This window comes from Condylura cristata, unplaced genomic scaffold (assembly GCF_000260355.1).
Source record: "Condylura cristata isolate star-nosed mole 26May11 unplaced genomic scaffold, ConCri1.0 scaffold00012, whole genome shotgun sequence".
Taxonomy (NCBI): Eukaryota; Metazoa; Chordata; class Mammalia; order Eulipotyphla; family Talpidae; genus Condylura; species Condylura cristata.
In genome coordinates, this window is record NW_004567113.1 from 25,899,202 (window position 1) to 25,920,591 (window position 21,390).

Here is a 21,390-nt window from a genome sequence, read left to right on the forward strand (position 1 = left end):
CTTTTATCCTTGCAATAAGCTCACACATGATCCTCCCTAAAATTAACTTGCTCTACCATGTTTTTTTAATCATATCATTTCCTTTCTAAAAATAAGTTAAGTACTACTTTCTAAAAATAACTTAAAATAAATTCATAGCAGTTCACCAAGAGAAAGACCTTGACCTGAATATTTTTACCAAGACGAGGCAGTCACAGTACCTGCCTCTGAATCTCAGAGTCAAGTGTGAATAAAGACAAGACAAATAATTTTTTAAAGGGCGGGGGCTCTCCAACATATAAACACCTAAAATGTTTGGGAAATTCCCTATACCTAGAGATTTGTTGACACAAAATGGAAATATGCTTACTTTCCAGCCTAATTTACAAAAGATTTCTCTGGGCACCTCACTAAGAACCATCCAATCCAATACACTAGCCTTGGCCTGTGGCTGCGCCTTCACTTGTAGCTTCATTTTCACATGTAGTGATGTCTCAACACTGATTCCACCACGGCACAGGCTGCTGTCAGCCTCCTTGCTCTTGTATGTTTTCTGAGCCTGATTCTTCAGCCTTAGTTAATATAGAAAATATCTACTATCATTTAAGTAATTCAGCAAGAGATTACGATGTGAAATCTTAAAGGAAGGGGGCATGCTTAAACTTCTAGTCCACAGCTGTCAACATAGTACTGACTGAACTATAGTAATGCACTAATTACTTCTTGACCATTACAATGTGGCATTTAATTTGTGTGTTTTTTTCTCTGGATTTAATGTTAGACTGCTTTTGGAAGCTGACCTTAACAACATTATATATTTTTATGGTTAACAATAGTATTCTGTATGGTTTATAATTGTCTAACATTCATGCTAATTTCCAACTTTCAGAGGATGTCATGTTGCCATTTCACCTCCTTTGACAAGTGTGTTTAGTCACCTATAATTGCTACAGATAATCCACTTGAAAATTATTCCTCACTTGCAATTTAAGATGATTAGACAGTCTACATTAATTTGGTAAATAAAATAAATGAATACTATGAGAAAAATGAGTAAAATAAAATATGATATGACTAATACAGACATGTTTCCATTTCTATTGTCTTTGGATCTGAAATTTTATAGATTTATTTGATAAAACCTGAATGAGTGTCCTCCCTGGTAGTGCAAGGTGTTAAAAAAGACTCAGCACCTTGAAGCTATCATCAGCCACTGCTGGATCCCCAGCCAGGGAGCTGACCCTCATGGCACAACAGACCTCTCCTGTCTTGCCCCTGCTCCCCTCAGCAGTTTATTTAAGTCAATCTGCCTATTCTGCTTCCCACTCTGTTTCTGGTGAATCCTCTCACACCCCACACCTCTGGCCTATACCCCTTCTTGTATGCAATCAGAAATAAAGCAAATCTTTAAAAACAAAATAAAACCTAATGAGCGGCACTATGTGCCCCATACTAGGGTTACACCAATGAACAAGTTAGACAAGGTCCCTCCTCTGGTGGAGCTTACTCCCTGGTGGAAGAGTTAACAACTTAAAAATAATAATAATATAAATTGTACAATGGTATGCGAATATATGCTATAAAAAAGTACTGGCATAAAATGACTAGAAGGAAGAGTAATTGAGAAAGCATAGTGTACGTTTAAGGTGGTAGGGAAAACCTTCCTAACAATGTTAAGATTTATACAGAGCAGAGACATTTAATTGCAAAGAACTGGAAAAAAATGAATCTCAGTAATAAAAGAAAATATAAAAATTTCATGCAGAAATATCCTTACTGTGCTCAAGACTAAATCAGAAAATCCCTGTATATTATTTGTGGGAATGCAAACTGATGCAAATTGGAGAAAACAATATGGAGACTCCTCAAAAACTTAAAACTAAAACTACCATATAATAAAGCATATATATCTGAAAACCATAAATACACTGACTCAAAAAGATAAATGCATTCCCATGCCCAGTGAAACATTATTTGTAAGAGCCAAGCAAGACATGGAACTAAACTAAATGCCCATTGATAGATGAATGTATATAACAACTGTTATATATTAAAATGTAATATTATTTAGCCATAGAAAGAAGAAAATTTTGTTATTTATAACAACAGGGATGGAACTCGAGGGGATGATACTAAGTGAAAAAATGTGAGAGAGAGAAAGACACATGCCACATGATCTTACCTACATGTGGAATCTAAAAACAAAACAAAAGAAACTGAAATGATATAGAAAATACATTGCTAGTAAGTGGGTAGCTAAGGATGAGCAAATGAGCAAAGGTAGTAAAGTTACACACATCCAGTTATAAAATAAACATGTCCTGAGAATATACTGTATAACATGATGTCTACATTCCTTGGCAAAATATGTGTGTTTGTGTAGACATATGCATAAGCACACACATATATGTACTTTCAGTTGAATAATAGTGATGCATAAGATACACTTTCTCTATGAACATTTGCATCCATAATTAATAATACTGTATTGTATATTTTGAAAGTTGTTCAATGAACAAGATCTTCATCACAAGAAAAAATTAATTATGAACACTCAGCAGATATTAGACTTATAATGGCTGATGCAGTTACAATGTATACACCTGAAACGAATATAAAGTTGTATGTCAACAAACAAAAAACAGGACTAAATTGAATCACTGAAAGGTTAAAGTGAGAGGTGATTTAGGCAGATTTGGCAGGAAGGAAGTAGACCAGGTAGCACATAGTTGACCTCGATAAGTCAAACTGATTTAATTTCATTCAAAGAGTAAGGGAAGGCCACAGGTCAGATTAATATTTCAGGAAGAATCCTTTAATCAACAGGCTACACTGTTGGAGCAGGGGCTAGAATGGAAGGAGGGAAATCAAGTAGGAAACAAAACAGGAATCTGATTTTGTTCCATATTAGGTTATTACTTCCAAAAATTCAGATAGTCTAATTAGCAACATAATAGTGATTTGCAAGTTCAGTCTTTGAAGATTTCCAAAACTTACAAGGAATTTTTGCTGATGACAGCAAACATAATTTGTTTTTTCTATTATTTAATGGACGCAACGCTCTTTTTTCCCTAAACTACGCAAAACATTAGCTTAGAATTGCTTACTACAACCGAAGTTCATTTTCCTATCATTTAACTGGTTAAATGATCTCATTTCCTAGGCAAATATGTGTGTTTGTGTAGATATATGATTAAGCACACACATATATGGACTTTAAGTTGAATAACAGTGATGTTTAAGATACACTTTCTCTCTCTGTGAATATTTTCATCCATTTAATTTTAATTATATTCAATGATTTTAAATTAGTCCTAGCTGACATATATTTATCTGTTCCATTTCCCCAAAATATTTCCTCATCTTTAAACTTTCTCTGTGTTTTGCAAAGGATAGGATCATATTTTAAAAAGGAAAATAATAATAATAATAAACACCATAGTAAAGGAAAAGCAGTTTTTAAATTACAAGTAAAATTTCTATTGAAAATTTTAAAATTCAGCCTATCAACTTGAAGTTACCTCTTTCAATGAAAAATACATTTTCATCTAGGTTTTAGAGTTCATTAATTTTCCTCATATTCAAGTTACTGACATTTTGCTGCAACTGAAAAGAACCAGAACAACTTTTAAATCTGATTGAGAATTTTGTAGAACAAATATCATTCAATATTGTTGGTGCAGGAGACAAAAAAAAAGAAAAAAAGAAAAAAGAGAGAGAGAGAAGAAGAAAAAGAAAAGGAATTTAATTTTGTAATTTTGAAGAGATACAGAGAACTCTTGGATTATGATCTAAAACTCCAAGCCAAGAAGCAGGGAGTTGACGTAAAGTTCAATTACATCACATTTAAAAAAATAAATGCTAACCTACCGTTTCGGCCATTTTGTTTTAAAGTATTTGCAGAAAGTTGGATAGTGCTTCCATGAACCATGTTTTCTGGAAATTTTAGATCTTCTAAGTTTCCTTCTGTACTCAGTCTTGCAACTTCCAATTCTGTTGAGAGCAAGGAGATATTAAAGCTCATTTAGAAAAATGCCACTAGTAAGACAGTGCTCTAAATGATAGAAATAGTTCTGAAATAATCAAACTAAAACTGTATTTGTAATGCTTAATAGCAGTTTAAGTTTTATCTAGTAATCATTCTGTAGTATCTTAAATTTTCAAGATAAAGCATATCACACCTATTGAAATCAAATGCAAATGCATCAATTATAAAGTCTATAAGTTAAAATTTAAACTTAAATCCTTATATTTTATCATTGATTTCAACTTTATTTTTGAATATTATATTTATGTTATAAATTAAGCAATCTTTCCTTTAATCCCAGTTACATTATTATATCAGTATTGATTTATCTTTAAATCTACCACATATAAAGCAACTTTATCAGTGTTCTAAAATTAAGTGATTAGAGATGTCCTCATATACCCAATGAAAATAGATTATTCTTTATGAGTCAATAATACAAATTACCAAAAATTGTTTTGTCACGTTCACTTAAATGACTGGTAGTTGCCTTATAAGATTTAATTCAAAGACCCTCTAATTACCCACAATATACTATAAACCCTGCATTAAGAGGATAAAATTCTATGTAGAATATATATATATATATATATGTATATATATATGTTTATATATATATATACACATATACATATATATATATATTCTACATAGAATTTTATACATACACACACACATTCATACATAAAAACTGAAAAAAAAATAAGCAGACCTCAATGTAAGTGATATGAAGCTAAAATACCCATGTTGGAATGTTCTAAGGTAGATAACCTGTAAAATTAGGAAGACCCTTTATGACAATGAGAAGTCACAGTCTCCTAAATATGAAAAAAAGAATAGCATATCCACAGACATTAAGTACCACTCCTCATATCTGGGCCACCATAGATACATTTTCTTTCCCCTCTTCTGCTGGATCTTCTCTGTAACAAAGGACGCAAAGGACGCAAAGGACGCTTACGGATATTGTCTGTGTTCTCTCTGACAATGTCAGTCTTCAAAAGGTTATCAGCCAGCACAAAAGCACTTTCCTCCACAGTGTCAAGCAACATGGTGGCTGCACGAAGTTGATCACTTGTAGTCAGGTCTCTCCATGCATTCAAGGCTTGTGGCTGGAGGAGGTTGTTAACTGTCTCGACCATTGCCTACAAGAAGGTGAACAGAATGACAGAGGTCTCTGGTGAACCCACAGAGCTGTCTGTCAGAGAGCCAGGTGTACATGTCGCCCAGCAAGCAAGGATCAGCAGTGTGCATGAGTTCAGTATTGTCCCCAGCCTCCCCTGTGACATGCTGCAGCAAAAGCATTCATTATTTTGTTCTGTAAAACCCTAACTGAAATTTGACAAGGCAAGAGGAAAATCTCCTTTTGTTTTGGAGGACAACAAATATGGCTATGCTTGTTTCTTAGAACCAATAGAAAAGGCTTCCATGAGACTATAATCATAATTCAATTATTCAGTGGCTGAACTGTTGAATGGTAATTTAAGCCAAATTTTTTATATCACCCCCATTTATAGATAGATATATGTCACTATAAAACCATTTGAGATTAAAAGGATGACTCTAGACAGGAAGGAAAAGAATTTGCTGCCACAGGTGAAGACTCACTGAGCAAACTCATTTTTTTTTTTTTTCCTAAGCTAGCTAGTGAAACATAAGAATGGGGAAATATCAAAGCATACATACTCCCAGGGGCTTTGGATATGTTGTGTGTGGAGGGAAACCATCTTCATGCTGTTTACTATAAGAGAGGAAAATAAGCAGTTGGACCTTGCTACCTATGGCCCTTAGGTGTTTTTCCTTAAAAACAATCAGCAGTAGGTACACTCACACATAGAGATAAAGCACCACATTTCTCATTGCTTCATCCAAAGAAATCATCTGTCTGGTTACAATTTATCTATTTCCTGTGGTTTGCTTTATGCTCTAGGTTACAAAGAAAAAAACAGCTCTCAACAAGGTTTTCCTAAGGTTTCATTCAAACCTACAGAATTGCAAAATAGAAAATACAACAGCTGCAGTTCGAAAGTGATAATCCCTGAACCTGTTGATTATGAGAAATTTACCTTATCCAGAGATAAACTTGAATAAACAACTAACAGGCACATTTTAGGCAGCACACAGGGGTATTTAAACCGAACTCACATTATTGATGTGAGTTGGCAAGAGGGACTGGAGAGAATGGAGAAATACCCATTACACGGCACTGTTTTCTTCTGGCTGAAGTTTTCATAGTAACCAAGTTAACAACTGTTAAAAATTCAGCTTCATAATGAAACACCTTGGCTGCCAATTAACACCAGCTTCAAAAACTAATCTGTCTTTTGATAAAGATATTTGTCCTGATATTTTCCACAGCTCTTCCAAGTTTTGGCAAAATCAACATTACTGGGCTTTAATGTAAAATAGTCCTACTTGCAACTTGAGTGCTTTGAGTCATTAAAAACAAAACAAAACAAAACAAAAAAAAAACCTCTCATGAGCTTAATGACTGGCATTTTCACATATTGTGTTTAGCTCTATCATTTGTTCTGGGTTTAAAGCATGACCTAGAAGCCAGACAAAAGCATTTCCGCACCACAACAAAAAGATCTGCTTTCCAGGAAGGTCTCAATAGGGGCAATACCAACAGGATATGCCAAAAAGAATGCCAGATAGGAAACAAATAAACAAAAAATGGTTTAGGTACTTTTCTGAAGCCAAAAAGAGAATGCAAACCTCTTGAATAAAAAGAGGTATTCTTTCTGGGATTAGATAATCCTCTAAATTCATTAAAATGCTCTGAAAATTCCATGCCTATTCTTTCAGGAGGAGTCAATGTGTCATTAGCTAATCTTCTTAAATGTATTGATTAATTTCAATATTAACCCAGAAAACATTAAGAATAATAAAGTATTTGTGTTCTGCACATCATAGGTTTTATTTATTTATTTATTTTACTTCAAAATGCAAAAGGCAAAAAAAGAGACAAACAAGAAAAAGATAAACCCTGGTCACATATGAGAATGTTCTAAATAGGAACAGACTATTTTTGCAACAGACTATTTTTGATAAAATACTTCTTTGAATTAACAGTAAACCTTATCTGAGGTTTGCAATTGAAAAATCTATAGTGAGATATTTTTCATAGTTACAGAGTTTGAATACACTTTCAAAAATTTCATCTCTGCAAATATAAACATAGTCTTCAGATATGCTTTCTATTAAAGCCCAAGTGATTTCAATTTTATAAGAGAAATGACAGACTTGAAATATATTCCTAAAACCTGGATGTGTTAAGACATAAATCTAACAAAACACCTGTTCATAATTGCTTAGAAACAGAATTCTGTAGTGCCAAGATCAGAACGTGGGATTGAGATCCACATCTGTTAAGTTTGTATCTGGACACTGCTGCTTGAGCAAGTCACTTCTTTGTAATCTATAAACTGGAGTTTCAAGTATAATTATTTCATAAAGCTGCCTGGCTCATTCTAACTGCCTTAAGGTGTAATCTTGCCTCTATTTTTTATTTGATTTTAAAATTTAAAGTGGAAACAAGCAATGTCTTCACTGAACAAAGCAGAAGACATATCTGATAATTCCAACAGTAAAGTTTAAGTGAGATCTGTAAGGATTATTTTGCAACACAATCTTCATAAATAAAGCTGTTGTACAGCATAACTATTACAGATAATTTTACCTGGAGCTTTGAGGAATGAGCAAGTACAGGAACGTGTTTATTCAATAGTTCATAATGTGTACTCAAGAGATTTAAGCTAACTGACCTGTTTTCTGCTGAGACAGCAAAGACAAATCAATTTAATAGTCTTATAATTAATGACTTATTGAAGTTTCCCAAGGTTGGACACATTTCCCTATTTGAAATTTAAGGAAGATAAATTAAATAGTCATAAAACTCCTTAATGACAAATATTTTGTTTCCCTTATACATCTTTGCCATTGTGTATTTGTCTAGCAAATGACAGTTGGTTATAATTTCTTTTTTCTCAAGCTAATTATTTTTATTTCTTGCATTAGCTCAACACTGCTTTAAATACTGGTTGATTTTTTCACTTTAGTTTCAAAGAAATGAACTTAAATATATTCAGAATGAAGTGTGTGTGTATATACATATAGTACACTTAATTTGATCAAAAAGAAGTATACTGGGTAAGCATTTTAATTTTCAAAATAATTTACCAAGTTTCACTTTCTGCTGTATTTTTCTGATCTTAAATTTCTACCTTATTTTATTTTGAAGTTTTTATTTTAAATTTGGTAGTCTATGCAAAAGGTGAAAATTGGTACTAAATTTATATTCTCACTACAATGCCTTGATTGATGAGAAAAAAAATCACCTCATAATCACCTGATATGTACAAAATGAAACAACCTAAATTTTTGAGAATTTAATAAAAATGTCCTTGGCAAAACTAAAGGTTAACTTCAGTAAGCTTGTTAAAATAATGTAAATTGAATAGGATCCTGAAAATTGCATTCTTTTTCTGTTACTAAAATTTTTAGCATGTTATTGGGCCAATTTATATTTTATAGCTAGTTAAGGAAGTATGAGCAACACCAAAAAATGTCTCCACTTGAAGTAAGAAAGGGGTACTATTACTAGATATTACTCTCCTTATTACAGTTTCAGACTCTAAGTAACTTTTGACTGTTTTTAAGTATCAAATATAAATTCAAAATGTGAAGTCACTTAGATGCATGCCAAAATCATGACTATAACATATCTTTCAGTACATACATTTGTATTATACAACATTATTTTATAGGGACTCTATTAAATGCAAGTCTCAAGCAAATTCATTTATCTAGTTTTACTCAGAGCTTATAATTGTACTGTATTTGTTAAAAGGTGTTATACTCTTTATAATCACACTTATATATTTCAGAGGGGGCAATTTATTTATGTGTTATAACTACTGTGAAAATGTTTGGGCAAAACCAATTATATATTCTGCTATAGCATTTATGCAATTTATTCCTAGAGATTGTGCTTGGGAAATAGCCTTCTTCCTCAGCAAGAATACAAAAAAGGAACAAAGGTGAGAAACAACACATCAGTGGTTCTTCTTACCCAGGTAATAGTCAATCTCTAACTTGAAGTAAACAGAATCGCCTAGGGAACTTAGTTACTTCTGTTTTCCCCACTTGAAAATCACCAAAAAAGGGGAAAGAAAATCAAGTAGCATGAATATCTTGTGAAAAGATGCATAATTTTATCACCATTGTATTTCTCTGAGGACAAGCTTTTAAATCATCAGCTCACTCAGGTATGAGAACAAGTGTAAGCTGCTCAGAATGCTTCCATTATCAACATAGCTAGAAAGAATACTCCATCCTGAAACTGATCACCTGTTTTCTTTGTACTATGTCTTATCATCTAAAAGCATATCTTATATATTTTATTTTACATACATGTCTACTGTACACTTCTCAGTCAAGGAAACATCATCTTCATGAGGGTGTATACTCTCATGCAAATTCCACAGAAAATTCAAACTTAAGTGTGCTCTCCATTTTCAAACCACAGGGGGAAAATCTCTGAAGGTATTTATTTTATAAAAGCAATGAATATCTACAAATGAAAAAATGTTACCATCTAGTCAGGATATGAATCATTATCATTTCAGATCCAATGCCACAACGGACTCCAATTTTAGTAGTTATGCACTTTTAACAGAATTATTCATATTTTTGTCTGGCTTTCATACTAGGCTACAATGCTTTCAAGGGAGACATCCTGATCTTTTATATTTCTCTGTGATAAATGTTACTTTGAATCATTTTGGATACTCAATAAATGCTCATTACACATAGATGAGTATTTTTGCTATCAAATCATTAATGTTCTTATTTTCAAGAGGTTAACTAAAAACATCCTCTTTGAGTTCTCTAACTTTTTGTCATGTCTAGCCAGAGGTCTTCTAGAGAACACAATGCTCAGATATTGCCATGGTTTGAAATTAAGGCAGGCTGAGTTAGAGATGATTAAGAAGAAAACTAGGGTTCAAAAGGAGAAAAGCAGAGACACAGGTACATGTATAGCCATTAAGCGTCGCAACTATATAGTCTATAAAAAACCTTCCAAAATGTTTTTAGACTCACTTTCAGTGTAATTCAAAGACACTTTATTAAATATGTATGATATGCAAATAATGAGGGATGTTGGATGAAATCAGAAAAGTAAAAAAAAAAAAAAAAAATGGTGTATGCTTTCAATTTGCCTATGCTCCCAAGCACAGGTAAACACAAAATAGAGCTAAAAACTCCCAGCATATGGGACAAAAAATAATGAATTCTTGCTGAGGAGGAGTGAGAAAAGCTTGCAGAAGGTGCTTGATTTTGTTTTGTATTTTAATTGAGGTGATCTTGGTCTATATTACTTTGGAAGTATAGGAATCCTTGCCCTCCCTTCTTCCCAGGTATGCCACCACAGTGCATTTGACAAACACTAAAGTGTGAGTAGGCTTCATTAACTAAGATGAGGACATTTGAGATTGAAGATCATTATAAGCAAAATCCATCATTTTAAAAACTAGTATGTTTAGGAACCAAAAAAAAAAAAAAAGAGAGAGAGAGAGAATGGAACAAAGTCCAGCAATGTGTTGGGCTTGGGGAAAGAAGAATGCATGGGGTGGTTTAGCCAGCTTTGAGTCAAAGAAACCCCATCTTATATGTACGATGCCTTATTGAGATATCTAGGTGAAAACTAAAATATATCACACAGCCACTTGTTAGTCTAAAACAAGAGATTTTCTGCTCATCCTGATGGCAGGGACCCACTCAGAATAGCAGGGTTCTATCTGAGGATATTCTGTCCACCAATCATGGATGCAAAAATGGACTCATTTTGAATTACATTTTAGTAGGCCTGCCTGTTTCTGCTCCCCACTCTCTGTGCATTCTCTCATCCCCCATAACTCTGGCCTATACCCCAGTTCTTATTTATATAAATATATTTTTTAATACTTTGAAAAAATAAAATCAATTTGTCTTAATTTTTTCATTTGACTTCTTGATTTTGTTATTAGTAAATAGGTGGGCACACTGTATGCAAATTTATGTCTAGACATTGATTCATATAAACTTATTTATTTATTTTTACTTATTTATTCAAACAAGAACTGGGGTGTGAAGGAATGGAGGAAGTAATGCAGGCCTGAGCAAAACTAGACTAGCCCAAGCAAGCACCCCCACCCCACTGGAATGCAGCAGGACTGAGCAAAACTAGAATAGCCCAGACAAGCACCAACACCCCCCCCCCCCAAATGCAGGATAGGTTGAAGAGGGACAATGTACATTTAAAATTGATTGGATAATGGGAATGGTGTGGCCCAGGCTGATTGGATCTGAGGCACCAGGAAATGAGATATCTATTCCTAGAAACCTGTCATTGGGTGGTTGAACTGTGACCCAGGTTGCGATGTCTGTTAATCTTTGAATCCATTTGCTAAGTTGAATTTGCGCGGGCTCTGACGTATGTAACGGCCAACAAGGCCAATATATTCCCTGACTTTCCTTTGGTCGAGGTCTTGCATGAATCCTGCGTGTCTGGCAGGGAACTGCTTGACCCTGGCTAGCCAGCCCAATAAACTCTACTTTGAGAATTGCATTCTTGCAGGATGCTCTGTCTTTCGCAGTAATCGAGTTCTCGGACCCTAACAGGGTGCAGACCAGAGATGTGGGAAGGGGTGAAAGGATTTACCAAAAACCAAGTCAGAAGCAGAACAGGAGGATTCACTGAAATATACTGCTGAGGGGAGCAGTGGGCTAGACAGGAGAGGTCTGAGTCATAATGTTCAGCTCCCTGGCCAGGAGTCAAACTTATGTAGCAGTGGCTGGTGATAGCTTGATAGAGCTGTGTCTTTAACGTGTGGAATACCAGTGTCTCAGATTCATATAAAAATTTTAAAGGTCAAATGTTAGAAGACTCTTCATAATAGTTTTAATTTGAAGGTATTTTATTGTAAATCAAGTGACTCTTATTTACATATCTGACCAATAAACCTAAGTTTTGTTTTATAATCACTATCATTTAACATTATTAAGCATATGACTACTAATCTCTTTTGCATTAAAGAAAAATGTTGACATTTTCAAGTTTCCATTGAATTTAGTATATAACACCACATACTTTATTATAGTAATAAGAACCTTTAACCATTTTTGCAGAAACATTCTGCCTCTTCAAGACACCCCCAATTGCTTAAAATAAGCATTGTTAAAAAAAAAACTTACTGTATTATTTTTACACTATATTCGTTTAGTTAGAGTTAAATTATTGATGTCAACTAAATCTATTTTGATTTAAGGAATTAAATGGAGCTATAAACTTGACTCAAACTTCTTGCAAACTTAAAGTTCATTCAACAAATATTAAGTACTTTGAACTGGGATTCTGCAGAAGAGAGATGTTCTCCCTTCCCTCAAAGTGATGACATATAGTGTAGCCAATTAAGCCAGTAATTCAAATACAAACTGACGGCATTATTATACTAATGGAAACACAGGTTCAAACACTACAGTGGAAAGGTTATAGGTAATAGAATTCCCAAGTGAAATTTGACACTGACCAAAGAGGCAAAGGTACAGCATGTGTTTATAGGGACAGGTATGCAAGACAACAGGCACATAAAGGAAAAGAAATAACTCATAGCACAGTGTGCAAAGGCGAGATGGCAAGATTAAAGTGCAAAGGTTACCTTTTTAAAGAGATTTGCAAGCCATTTTAATATATTTAAAATTCTTTCTAAAAGTAACAGTAAGTCACTAAACATTTAAAGTAGGGTGTTAAAAAATGACAATACAATTTACTGAGTGTTCAGACTTTCACCTGAATGCTTAAACTGAATGAACTCCTTTAATTTTCACAATAACTCAGTAAGCCAGAAATGACCATGAGACTCATCCTGCGATGAGAAAACTGATATGCAAAGAAGTTCAGTAGCTCATTAAAGGTTAATTAGGTACATGGGTAGAACTCTGGTCAAAAGACATGCATTCTGATTCTAGAATAGAGAAAAGCAGAGATGCTAAAGATAACTTAAAAACATTTGTTGGTTAATTAAAATGAGGTAAATAAAGAGATTATGTATAAAGAATTTGAGGGTAATTATTTTTATGACACTAACAAGGAGAATAAAGAAAGGAGAGAAAAATTCTGCTAAAAGACAGGGAATGTTAAATACTTGTGGAAGGGAAAAGCATGCTGACTATAATGAATTGTATATTTTTTTTCCTATTTTGAGTGCAAATTATTTGAATGATGTCCATTAGAATGTATAGATAAGTTTTATAGGTGAAAACAAACTTTTACTCTACCCTCCTAGGTTCTGTGACTGGACCTGAGAAATTAAAGTGACATAAGACTGATTAACAGTTGAAAGACATAAATATTTTGTTTAATGATTTTTTAAATAATTTTAAAAAAGATTTATTTACTTATGCATACAGAACTGGGGTACAAGCCAGAGGTGCAGGGGTAATGAGAGGATTCACCAGAGACAGAATGGAGAGCAGAACAGGTCCACTGAGGGGAGCAGTTGGCCAGTCAGGAGAGGTCTGCCCCACCATGTGGTCACCTCCCTGGAGGGGATGGGACTCACGCTGAAGTGGCTTTAGCTTCCAGCGCTGCACCTTTACCTGCTGCGCCACCAGGGAGGGCCCTGTTTATGATTTTTATGTACACACAAGAAAAATGAAGGCCCATAAAAGCAATAGGACTGAGCACTTATATACATTTTTTAATCAAACAATAAATCTGTGAAGGAACAAGAGAAGAGAAAGGAAAAGGTTTCAAGTTTCCAGAGAAGGCTGATTGTAGGAAAGTAATAAAGAAATATATGAGGAAGCAGATAGAAGATAAGGGCTATTTTCGTTTGTTTGTTTAGTACAGATACATTTGGAATTGGCTCCCAGTCCATAATGACAAGCATAAGGCCTTTCTGGTACATGGGTAATTTTATATATATATATATATTTTTAAGATTTATTTATTTGTGCATACAGAACTAGGGTACAGGCCAGAGGTGCAGGGGCTGTGAGAGAATTCATCAGGGACAGAGAGGGGAGCAGAACAGGCAGATCTACGAAGTTCACTGCTGAGGGGAGCAGCGGGCGGGTCAGGAGAGGTCTGCCATGCCATGTGGTCACCTCCTGGGCAGGCGGGAATTGAACTCATGCGAAAGTGGCTTAAGCTTCTTAGTGCTGTGCTTTAAACCGCTGCGCCACCAGGGAGGGCCCTTATGATCTGTTTTTAGGTAAAAAGGGGTACATCACTGAGCCCTTCCTCATCTGCTCTTTCTCAGTTAACTTCAATTCGAAGTGGCATATTTTGGTGCTTCAAAATATGTACTCAGGGCTCTCTCTGGTGGTGCAATGGGTTAACGCATCGCATAAATAAATAAATCTTTTTTAAAATTTATTTTATTTATGAGTATAGAACTATGGTACAGGCCAGAGGTGCAGGGGTGGTAAAAGGATTCACCAGAGACAGAGTGGAGAGGGGAACAAGAAGGAGAGGGACTAATACAGGGAGCAGATAAGTGTTTTTTGAGGATTTCTACTGCAGTGGGCATACTAGCTGACAATCTGAAATAAAGGGTTGGGATTTCAAGTAAATGGTAAAAATTGAGAGGTTATTCTCTGTGTGCTAAGTACAATTTAAACAGTCCTGAGGATATAGAAATGAAAGTAGCATTGTTCCTTCATAAAAACTCATGATAGAAAAGTGAACAGATGTTAAAATGCAGTTTGATGATTGCTGTAATAGAGGAAAATGGAAGATGTTGTAAGTTCACATGAGAGTATTTCTTCAAACTAAGTAGAACAATGAAAGCTTCCTTAGAGTAATAGACACATTTGGTGGAATATGAAAGGATAGACTGGAAATGAGAACACATCTAGAAGCAATTTAAGCGGAAGGTAAAGTGACTACAAAGGCACAGAGGCAAAAAAAAATGGCCTTAGATAATTTGAGGATCTAAGGGTTGGGAGGGGCCAGTTAAAGGTATAAAAAATAGCAGTCACATTTCCAAACACTGGAGTCAAAAAGAAAAATAACCTTAAGGGAAAAAGAGAACAATGGACAATCTTTACACAGGGTTAACTCATGACTGGAGCTGTGTTTTAACATCATTTAGCAGTAGGGAGAATGGGTTAAGAGAAGAATTCAGAAATTGATGAAGCATTTGGTTAATATGCATTGTTTGAGAAACATCTATATAAAGATGATAGCTGAGATTATAAGAATGGATAGATAGGAAAGTTAAGTAACTAAGTTTGCAATTAAAACAATCCTGCAAAAATATAAGGATATAATCCTGGGTAAAGTTGTTTAATGGCATCCAGAATCTTGACTCCTTTCCATATTTTTCCTACATGTTTCTCCTTCAATCCATTATTTCAGAAATTTACACCTCTTTTATATTTCCAGGGCTCGCCAACCTCTCTTTCACAAATTTTGCTGTGTATGACCTCTGGTCCTGGAATCGTTTTTTTCCTGAGAAGCATGTTTTCAATGGATAATGTTTTCCTGACTTAGAAAGGAGCGTACTTGTGAAAAAGGAGATGTGACAATTGAATGTTTTATGATCTTGTGGATAAGATTCTCTAAAAGAAAAAGGGCATATGTTAAAAACTAAGAAAACCTGAATAAACTATATTATTTATTTAATAGTAACATATCAATATTAGTTCATTAACTGTAATAATATTCCACATTAATGTACAATGTTAGCAATAGAAAATCTGTGCTTAGGGGTATGTATGTGAATTTTCTGTATTAGATGGTTAATTTATCTGTCAAATTTAGAACTTATACAAATATTCTATCAGCAAAAATAAAATAAAAATATGTATGCTCATTAACAGCTAAAAAAAATAAATGGAAAGTACACATTAAAACTTGGAAGTCTAGGGGCCCTCCCTGGTGGCACAATGGGTTAAAAGCACAGAACGATGAAGTCATCTACAGACACTGCAGCATGAGTTCAATCTCTGGTGGCGAAGGAGGTGACCCACAAGGAACAGCGGACCTCTCCTGTTTTGCCTGCTACTCCCCTCAGCAATGTATTTCAGACAATCTGCCTGTTCTGCTCCCCACTCTGTCTTTGGTGAATCATTTCACTCTGTACCTCTGGGCCTGTACCCCAGTTCTTGTATGCATAATAAAAAAATAAAATAAATTGAAAATCTATTTATAGAAAAATACCTCACTCTAAAATAATCACTTTTGACAATCTGTTGTGTATTCTTCATTTGTAAATATTTCCTTATACATAAATACTGTTTTATGACATGCTGCCACTTTTTGATTTTTACTTCCTTGCTTTCTTTAACTTTTTCTAAGTCGACAAGATTATTTTCATTATTTCTATAGCTAAAGAGTATTTCATTATTTAGCTGTTGCAGCTAATTCAACTAGGTTTCTACTGATGAATAGTTAAGTCACTTTCTTTACATAATCCTTGGTATAAGTCTACCTTGCAATCATCTCTACACATTTATTCTTTTCAGTGGTAGAATATATTTTTTTAAAGATTTATTTATTTATTCATACAGAACTGGGGTACAGCCCAGAGATGTGGAGGGTGAGAGGATTCACCAGAGACAGGGTGGGGAGCAGAACAGGCAGATCCATGAAGTACACTGCTGAAGGGAGCAGCAGGCGGGTCAGGAGAGGTCTGCCATGCCATGTGGGTCTCCTCTGGGGCAGGCAGGGATCGAGCTCATGCGGAAGTGGCTTAAGCTTCTTAGGGCTGTGCTTTAACCCGCTGCGCCACCAGGGAGGGCCCCAGTGGTAGAATATTAATTAATTATGTGGGTCTGTCACAAGCTATACCCTAAGTCAGTACCTAGGCATAGAGACTGGCACTATTTCATGAGTTTTGGGAAAATTTCTGGAAATGTTATAAAATCATGGATGTGAGTAACAATAGTCTCCATTTTTAGGATACTCAAGAGGCTAATAATAGTAACTACTTTGAAGAAAATCGGAGTGACTGAGTAGGAGTGAAAGGTTGGGCTGTGTTATCTAACTCCAAGGGGTTACCACTCAAATAGCTCAGTGTAGTAGCATGTTCTGGAGCTAGTCACCTAGCAGTGCTGGTGGGAAGGAAACATATTTATTATTCTGTCATTAGAATTTTAAACTATGCACCTATGTCAGCCATTCGAAATTTACTTTACAGGAAAAAAATAACATCTGAAAAAAACCCACTTGAGAATGTTTGAAATCACTTTTTTCTCTTTTAAGAAAATGATTTTCAGTCTATAACTCACAGAACAACCAGAAGAACATTTAACCTGTAATTTGAATTCAGAAGTAACCCCAGTGTTGTTATAAATCTATGATAGTTTCTCAAATAAAACTGGATGATGATATTAACATATTAAATAAGAAACAAAAATATTTTTAGCTACATCTGTTGTAGAATGCAAGTTACCTGATGACTGTTATTTTAGAAAGAGGATCATTAAGATACTATGCCCATCTGCAAAACTGTACCTGTTAATACTGTAACCTTTAGCTATACAAATTGAGGAGCTCAGGGGTTATGGTCAGATGCAGTTGGAAGAGACTTCTGGAAAGTTTTAAAAGACACTTATGACAATTCTAAACAAATATAGTTACTTGTTCTTCTTGCTCCTGTTTAGAAAATAGCATGGAGTTATGATTGAATCTTAAATACCTATCTTGTCACTTTGAGGATGGAATTCCATGTGCTGAAGCAAATACTGCAGAAGAAAACAGGTGAAACTGTGGTCACTGATATGGAGTTTTCATGCTAATCCTTTATCACTTTATCTGTGTTTCTTTCCTAAGTGAGTGAAGAAAGTCTGGTTTGTTTAAGTTACCATAGTTAAGTATCTATTACTACCAGCTACATAAAAGTAATATAGTAAATTGAAGAAAATATCAGAATTATCACTTTATTAGAAACAGTCCTCATAGAGGCATTTGTTTGGTTTCAAGATATCAGGTAAATACTTTACTGAAAATTAAAATTTAACATTTCCTTTTCTTTTTGACCTGTACCAGAAAAGCTAATGATAGTTTCAGAAAGCAGGATCTATTTTTAATATATTTTTCCCTCTGGTTAGTTATGTGACCATAAAGATTTAGAGAAATAACAAAGCAAATTCATGTGTATTTTCTTGCATTTTTCTCTGTAGAAATAACATTTATTTATATACTATGTATTTAATATTTTTTCTGAAGGTAAACTGATGTTCAGAAAACAATGATGCATTAGAATAGACTTTAAATAAATGATTGTTATAATTAAGTAGCAACCCCCAATTTAATTAGGAAAGAGAATACAACTTGGTGAAAGAAAAAAATACTTTTGTATAATATGAAAATACTTTATTTAAAAAAAAAGAATCAGCACTCTCATTAAAATCACTTCTTGAAATATTCACAAACCATGTACACACACAAACAACAGCTGGGACACATGTTTATTAATAGGAAATGTGCAGAATGAAAGAGCCAGAAATGACATGAAAGCCGCCATCACTCCCTGATCTTATATATTCACCACAGGAATTTTGAGAGATTCCCAGAATGATGTTCTTTGCACATCAAAACAGGATCTCTGACATCAGCATCTGTCTCTGTCCTCTGGAGTTTTTTGAATCAATAGCTTTATTACCTGACTTGTCCGAGCTATTATTATTTACTCTGTGTACAGTGCATATGGCTTTACCACCTTTTGATTCAATGGCTACTTTGTAACAGCATTTAATGACTACAAGTTAAAGTACAGAATTCTTATAACTTCATTATCTAAAGACAACTATTCTGATTTTGGAGATGGAAGTCACTTTCTTTGATCTCAACGTCTTTTAGCAATAGGTTCAGGGTACCAGAAGCATGCAGGGTGCAGATTTATATTTTCTCTCTTACTGACACAAATCAAGTGCAGATTTATCAAGCTGTGAAATATATTAAGTTCACAGGGTTTTAACAAAGGGTTACCAAACCTCAAGAACCTGCTGTGATTCAAACTACTTTCAGATGTCCTTTTAATTATATTAAATGAAAGTTGGGGTTGGCTTTGATGCTTATGGGCAAACATCGAAATCTCTTGAAAGAGCTGCTAAAAGTACTCCCTGTTGCTGTAGTTAATATACTACATTGTATGCACACTGCTAGCCAATTTATTCTAGCCACTTTAACAAGGATATCCAGCCCGACAGGCCACACAGAATAGTATCACAAGTCAAGCAAAGCACAAATCATTAGAAGACTCAGAAAGTTGTTTGACATGCACCACAGAGCTCTTTGTCATACAGCCAATTAAGTGACCAAACAAGGAACTTGAAAATACTCATTAATTTCTTCCTACCCATATAAATGGAGGTTAGAATCTTTCTTGTCTTATGCACCAAAGACACACAGTAAAACTGGCATAATTCAATTTGCACTTTGTCAAAGGTGCAAAGTAGCAACTTTGATTCACAGACATCTGCATTAAAGAAAAAAAAAAATGAAAAAAGTAGGTAAGGTTGTTTAGATAGTACACATAGTAATATGACTATTGAGACTCCTGAATGTTTTAAATTAATCAATGGTTGACGTGTTATCCTGGAAAAGCTATTTCAGCATTTTCTGGGCAGATTCAACAACACTAGACATTATTTCTCCTATAAAATAAGAACATGAGTTGTTGTCTGTGCGGATATCACACTATCCAGGTCTTCCTCTCTGAGAACTGCCTTTCACTTTATTGCTGGTTTCTCTTCATTGCCATGACCTTCTGGTATAACAATGTACTGGAGCCTATTTCTGGATTCTTTTTTTCTCTTTATGCTTATTCCCATGATGAATTCATCTAATTTCTTGATTGCACATGCTACTTAAAGTGAATGAAATTATCCCCCCTCAAAAAAAGAGAAAAATCTGATCTTTCTTCTTGGTTGAATTGTAAGTTTGTCTATCAAACTGCATTTTATATCTATTTTGCATACCTAATAGAAATCTCCAAATTAACAAGCCCCCAAATGAAGTTTATTTTGTGTCTCTTTTAAATTGGTCACAGGTAGACTGACCATCTCAATAATTGGTGGCTTTATCCTCTAACTGCACAGACAAAACACTGTTGTTTAAACACTTCCCTGACACTTCACATAGTTTCTTACTCAATCCTGCACTCCAATTAAACAAAACGCTGAACCTGAATAGTTCTCTCAGAATTCCACACTCATATGCTATTACAGGCTACCCTTATATCCCAACCTGTCAACCTGTTTCATTCCTTACTTTTCTTTAATCTACCCTCCACTCTTTGAACACATCAGATCCTGTCATTTCTTTACTCAGAAACCCACAGTGGTTTCCTGTGTCCTTCTGAATAAAAAGTTTAATTCTTACCATTGGTCTATCAGATCTGAACCCTTGTAGCCCTGCAGATTCATCCCCTAACAGCATCTTGTCTTTCATGCCTCTCCAGTCTCACTGGCCTCTTGAACACCACAGGCATATTTCCACCTAAGAAACTTTGTTCTCTCTGCCAGAATGTTTTTTTCCTGAATATCTGCATAGTTCACTGCTTCTAAGGGAGGTGTCCCTCAGAGTTTTGCTCAAATGTCACCTCAATGAGACATTTCTTGCTTTATTTTCCTCCACCACATTTATCATCCTCTTACATACCATATATTTTACATATTTGCTGTGCTGTTTATATTCTGCCACTGGAAATTTCACTCTCTTAGATAGAAAAAGGGATGTCTGTTGTAGGCATTGCTGTGATAACTTGTGCTGATAAGATTCCTGGGCACATGGGGTAAACTAGTAATTCTTTGATGTTTTAGCTGTAAGCTCCATGTGATGCTTTCTAGTTGAAGGAAGAGATTGTTTTTTCATGCTGGTATCTAGGATAGAGACTTCTAGTTGATAATTAAGGTTAAAAAAAGAGACTAGCTAAAGTGAACAAATTATGATTACATATTGAAATAAAAAGAGGGTTGTTGCAAACACTTTGTTTAAAGAACACTAAAATCATCTTTCTTTCAAAAGGAAAGAAAAGAAAAAGAACAGAAGAACGGAAGTTAAAGTTGTGTGTGTGTGTGTGTTTGTATGTGTGTGGATTGAGATACAAATTCTGCTATTTTTTTTTTCTGATTTGTTCTTAATCTGAATATACAGGAAATAGCAAATTAGAAAGTATGACTCAAAAGATTCACATCAGTAACTCTATGTACTTATATTTCCCATTAAGCAAGGTCAACTGCAGACTCTCTAGGGAGTACATGCTGTCTCTGAGATTTGGAGGACAAAAGAAACTGCTGAGAAAAATAAAAATACATTTCTTAAGTCAGAAATGTCCTGCTTTTGAAGCAGCAAAAATAAAATAAAATAAAATAAAATAAAATAAAAT

General features: G+C 34.5%; 1 protein-coding gene across 14 annotated transcripts in view; it reads right to left on the reverse strand.

Moving 5' to 3' along the window:
• Positions 1-21,390, reverse strand: part of ADGRL3 (adhesion G protein-coupled receptor L3) — a 726,682-nt gene that overhangs the window by 130,427 nt on the left and 574,865 nt on the right. For all 14 annotated transcript variants that reach the window (XM_012724122.1, XM_012724111.1, XM_012724117.1 and 11 more), the window contains 2 exons: positions 4,968-5,151; positions 3,850-3,972 (listed from right to left, as the gene is read on the reverse strand). In XM_012724122.1, coding sequence (XP_012579576.1) covers positions 3,850-3,972; positions 4,968-5,151 — 307 coding nt within the window. The remainder of the gene's footprint in view (positions 1-3,849; positions 3,973-4,967; positions 5,152-21,390) is intronic.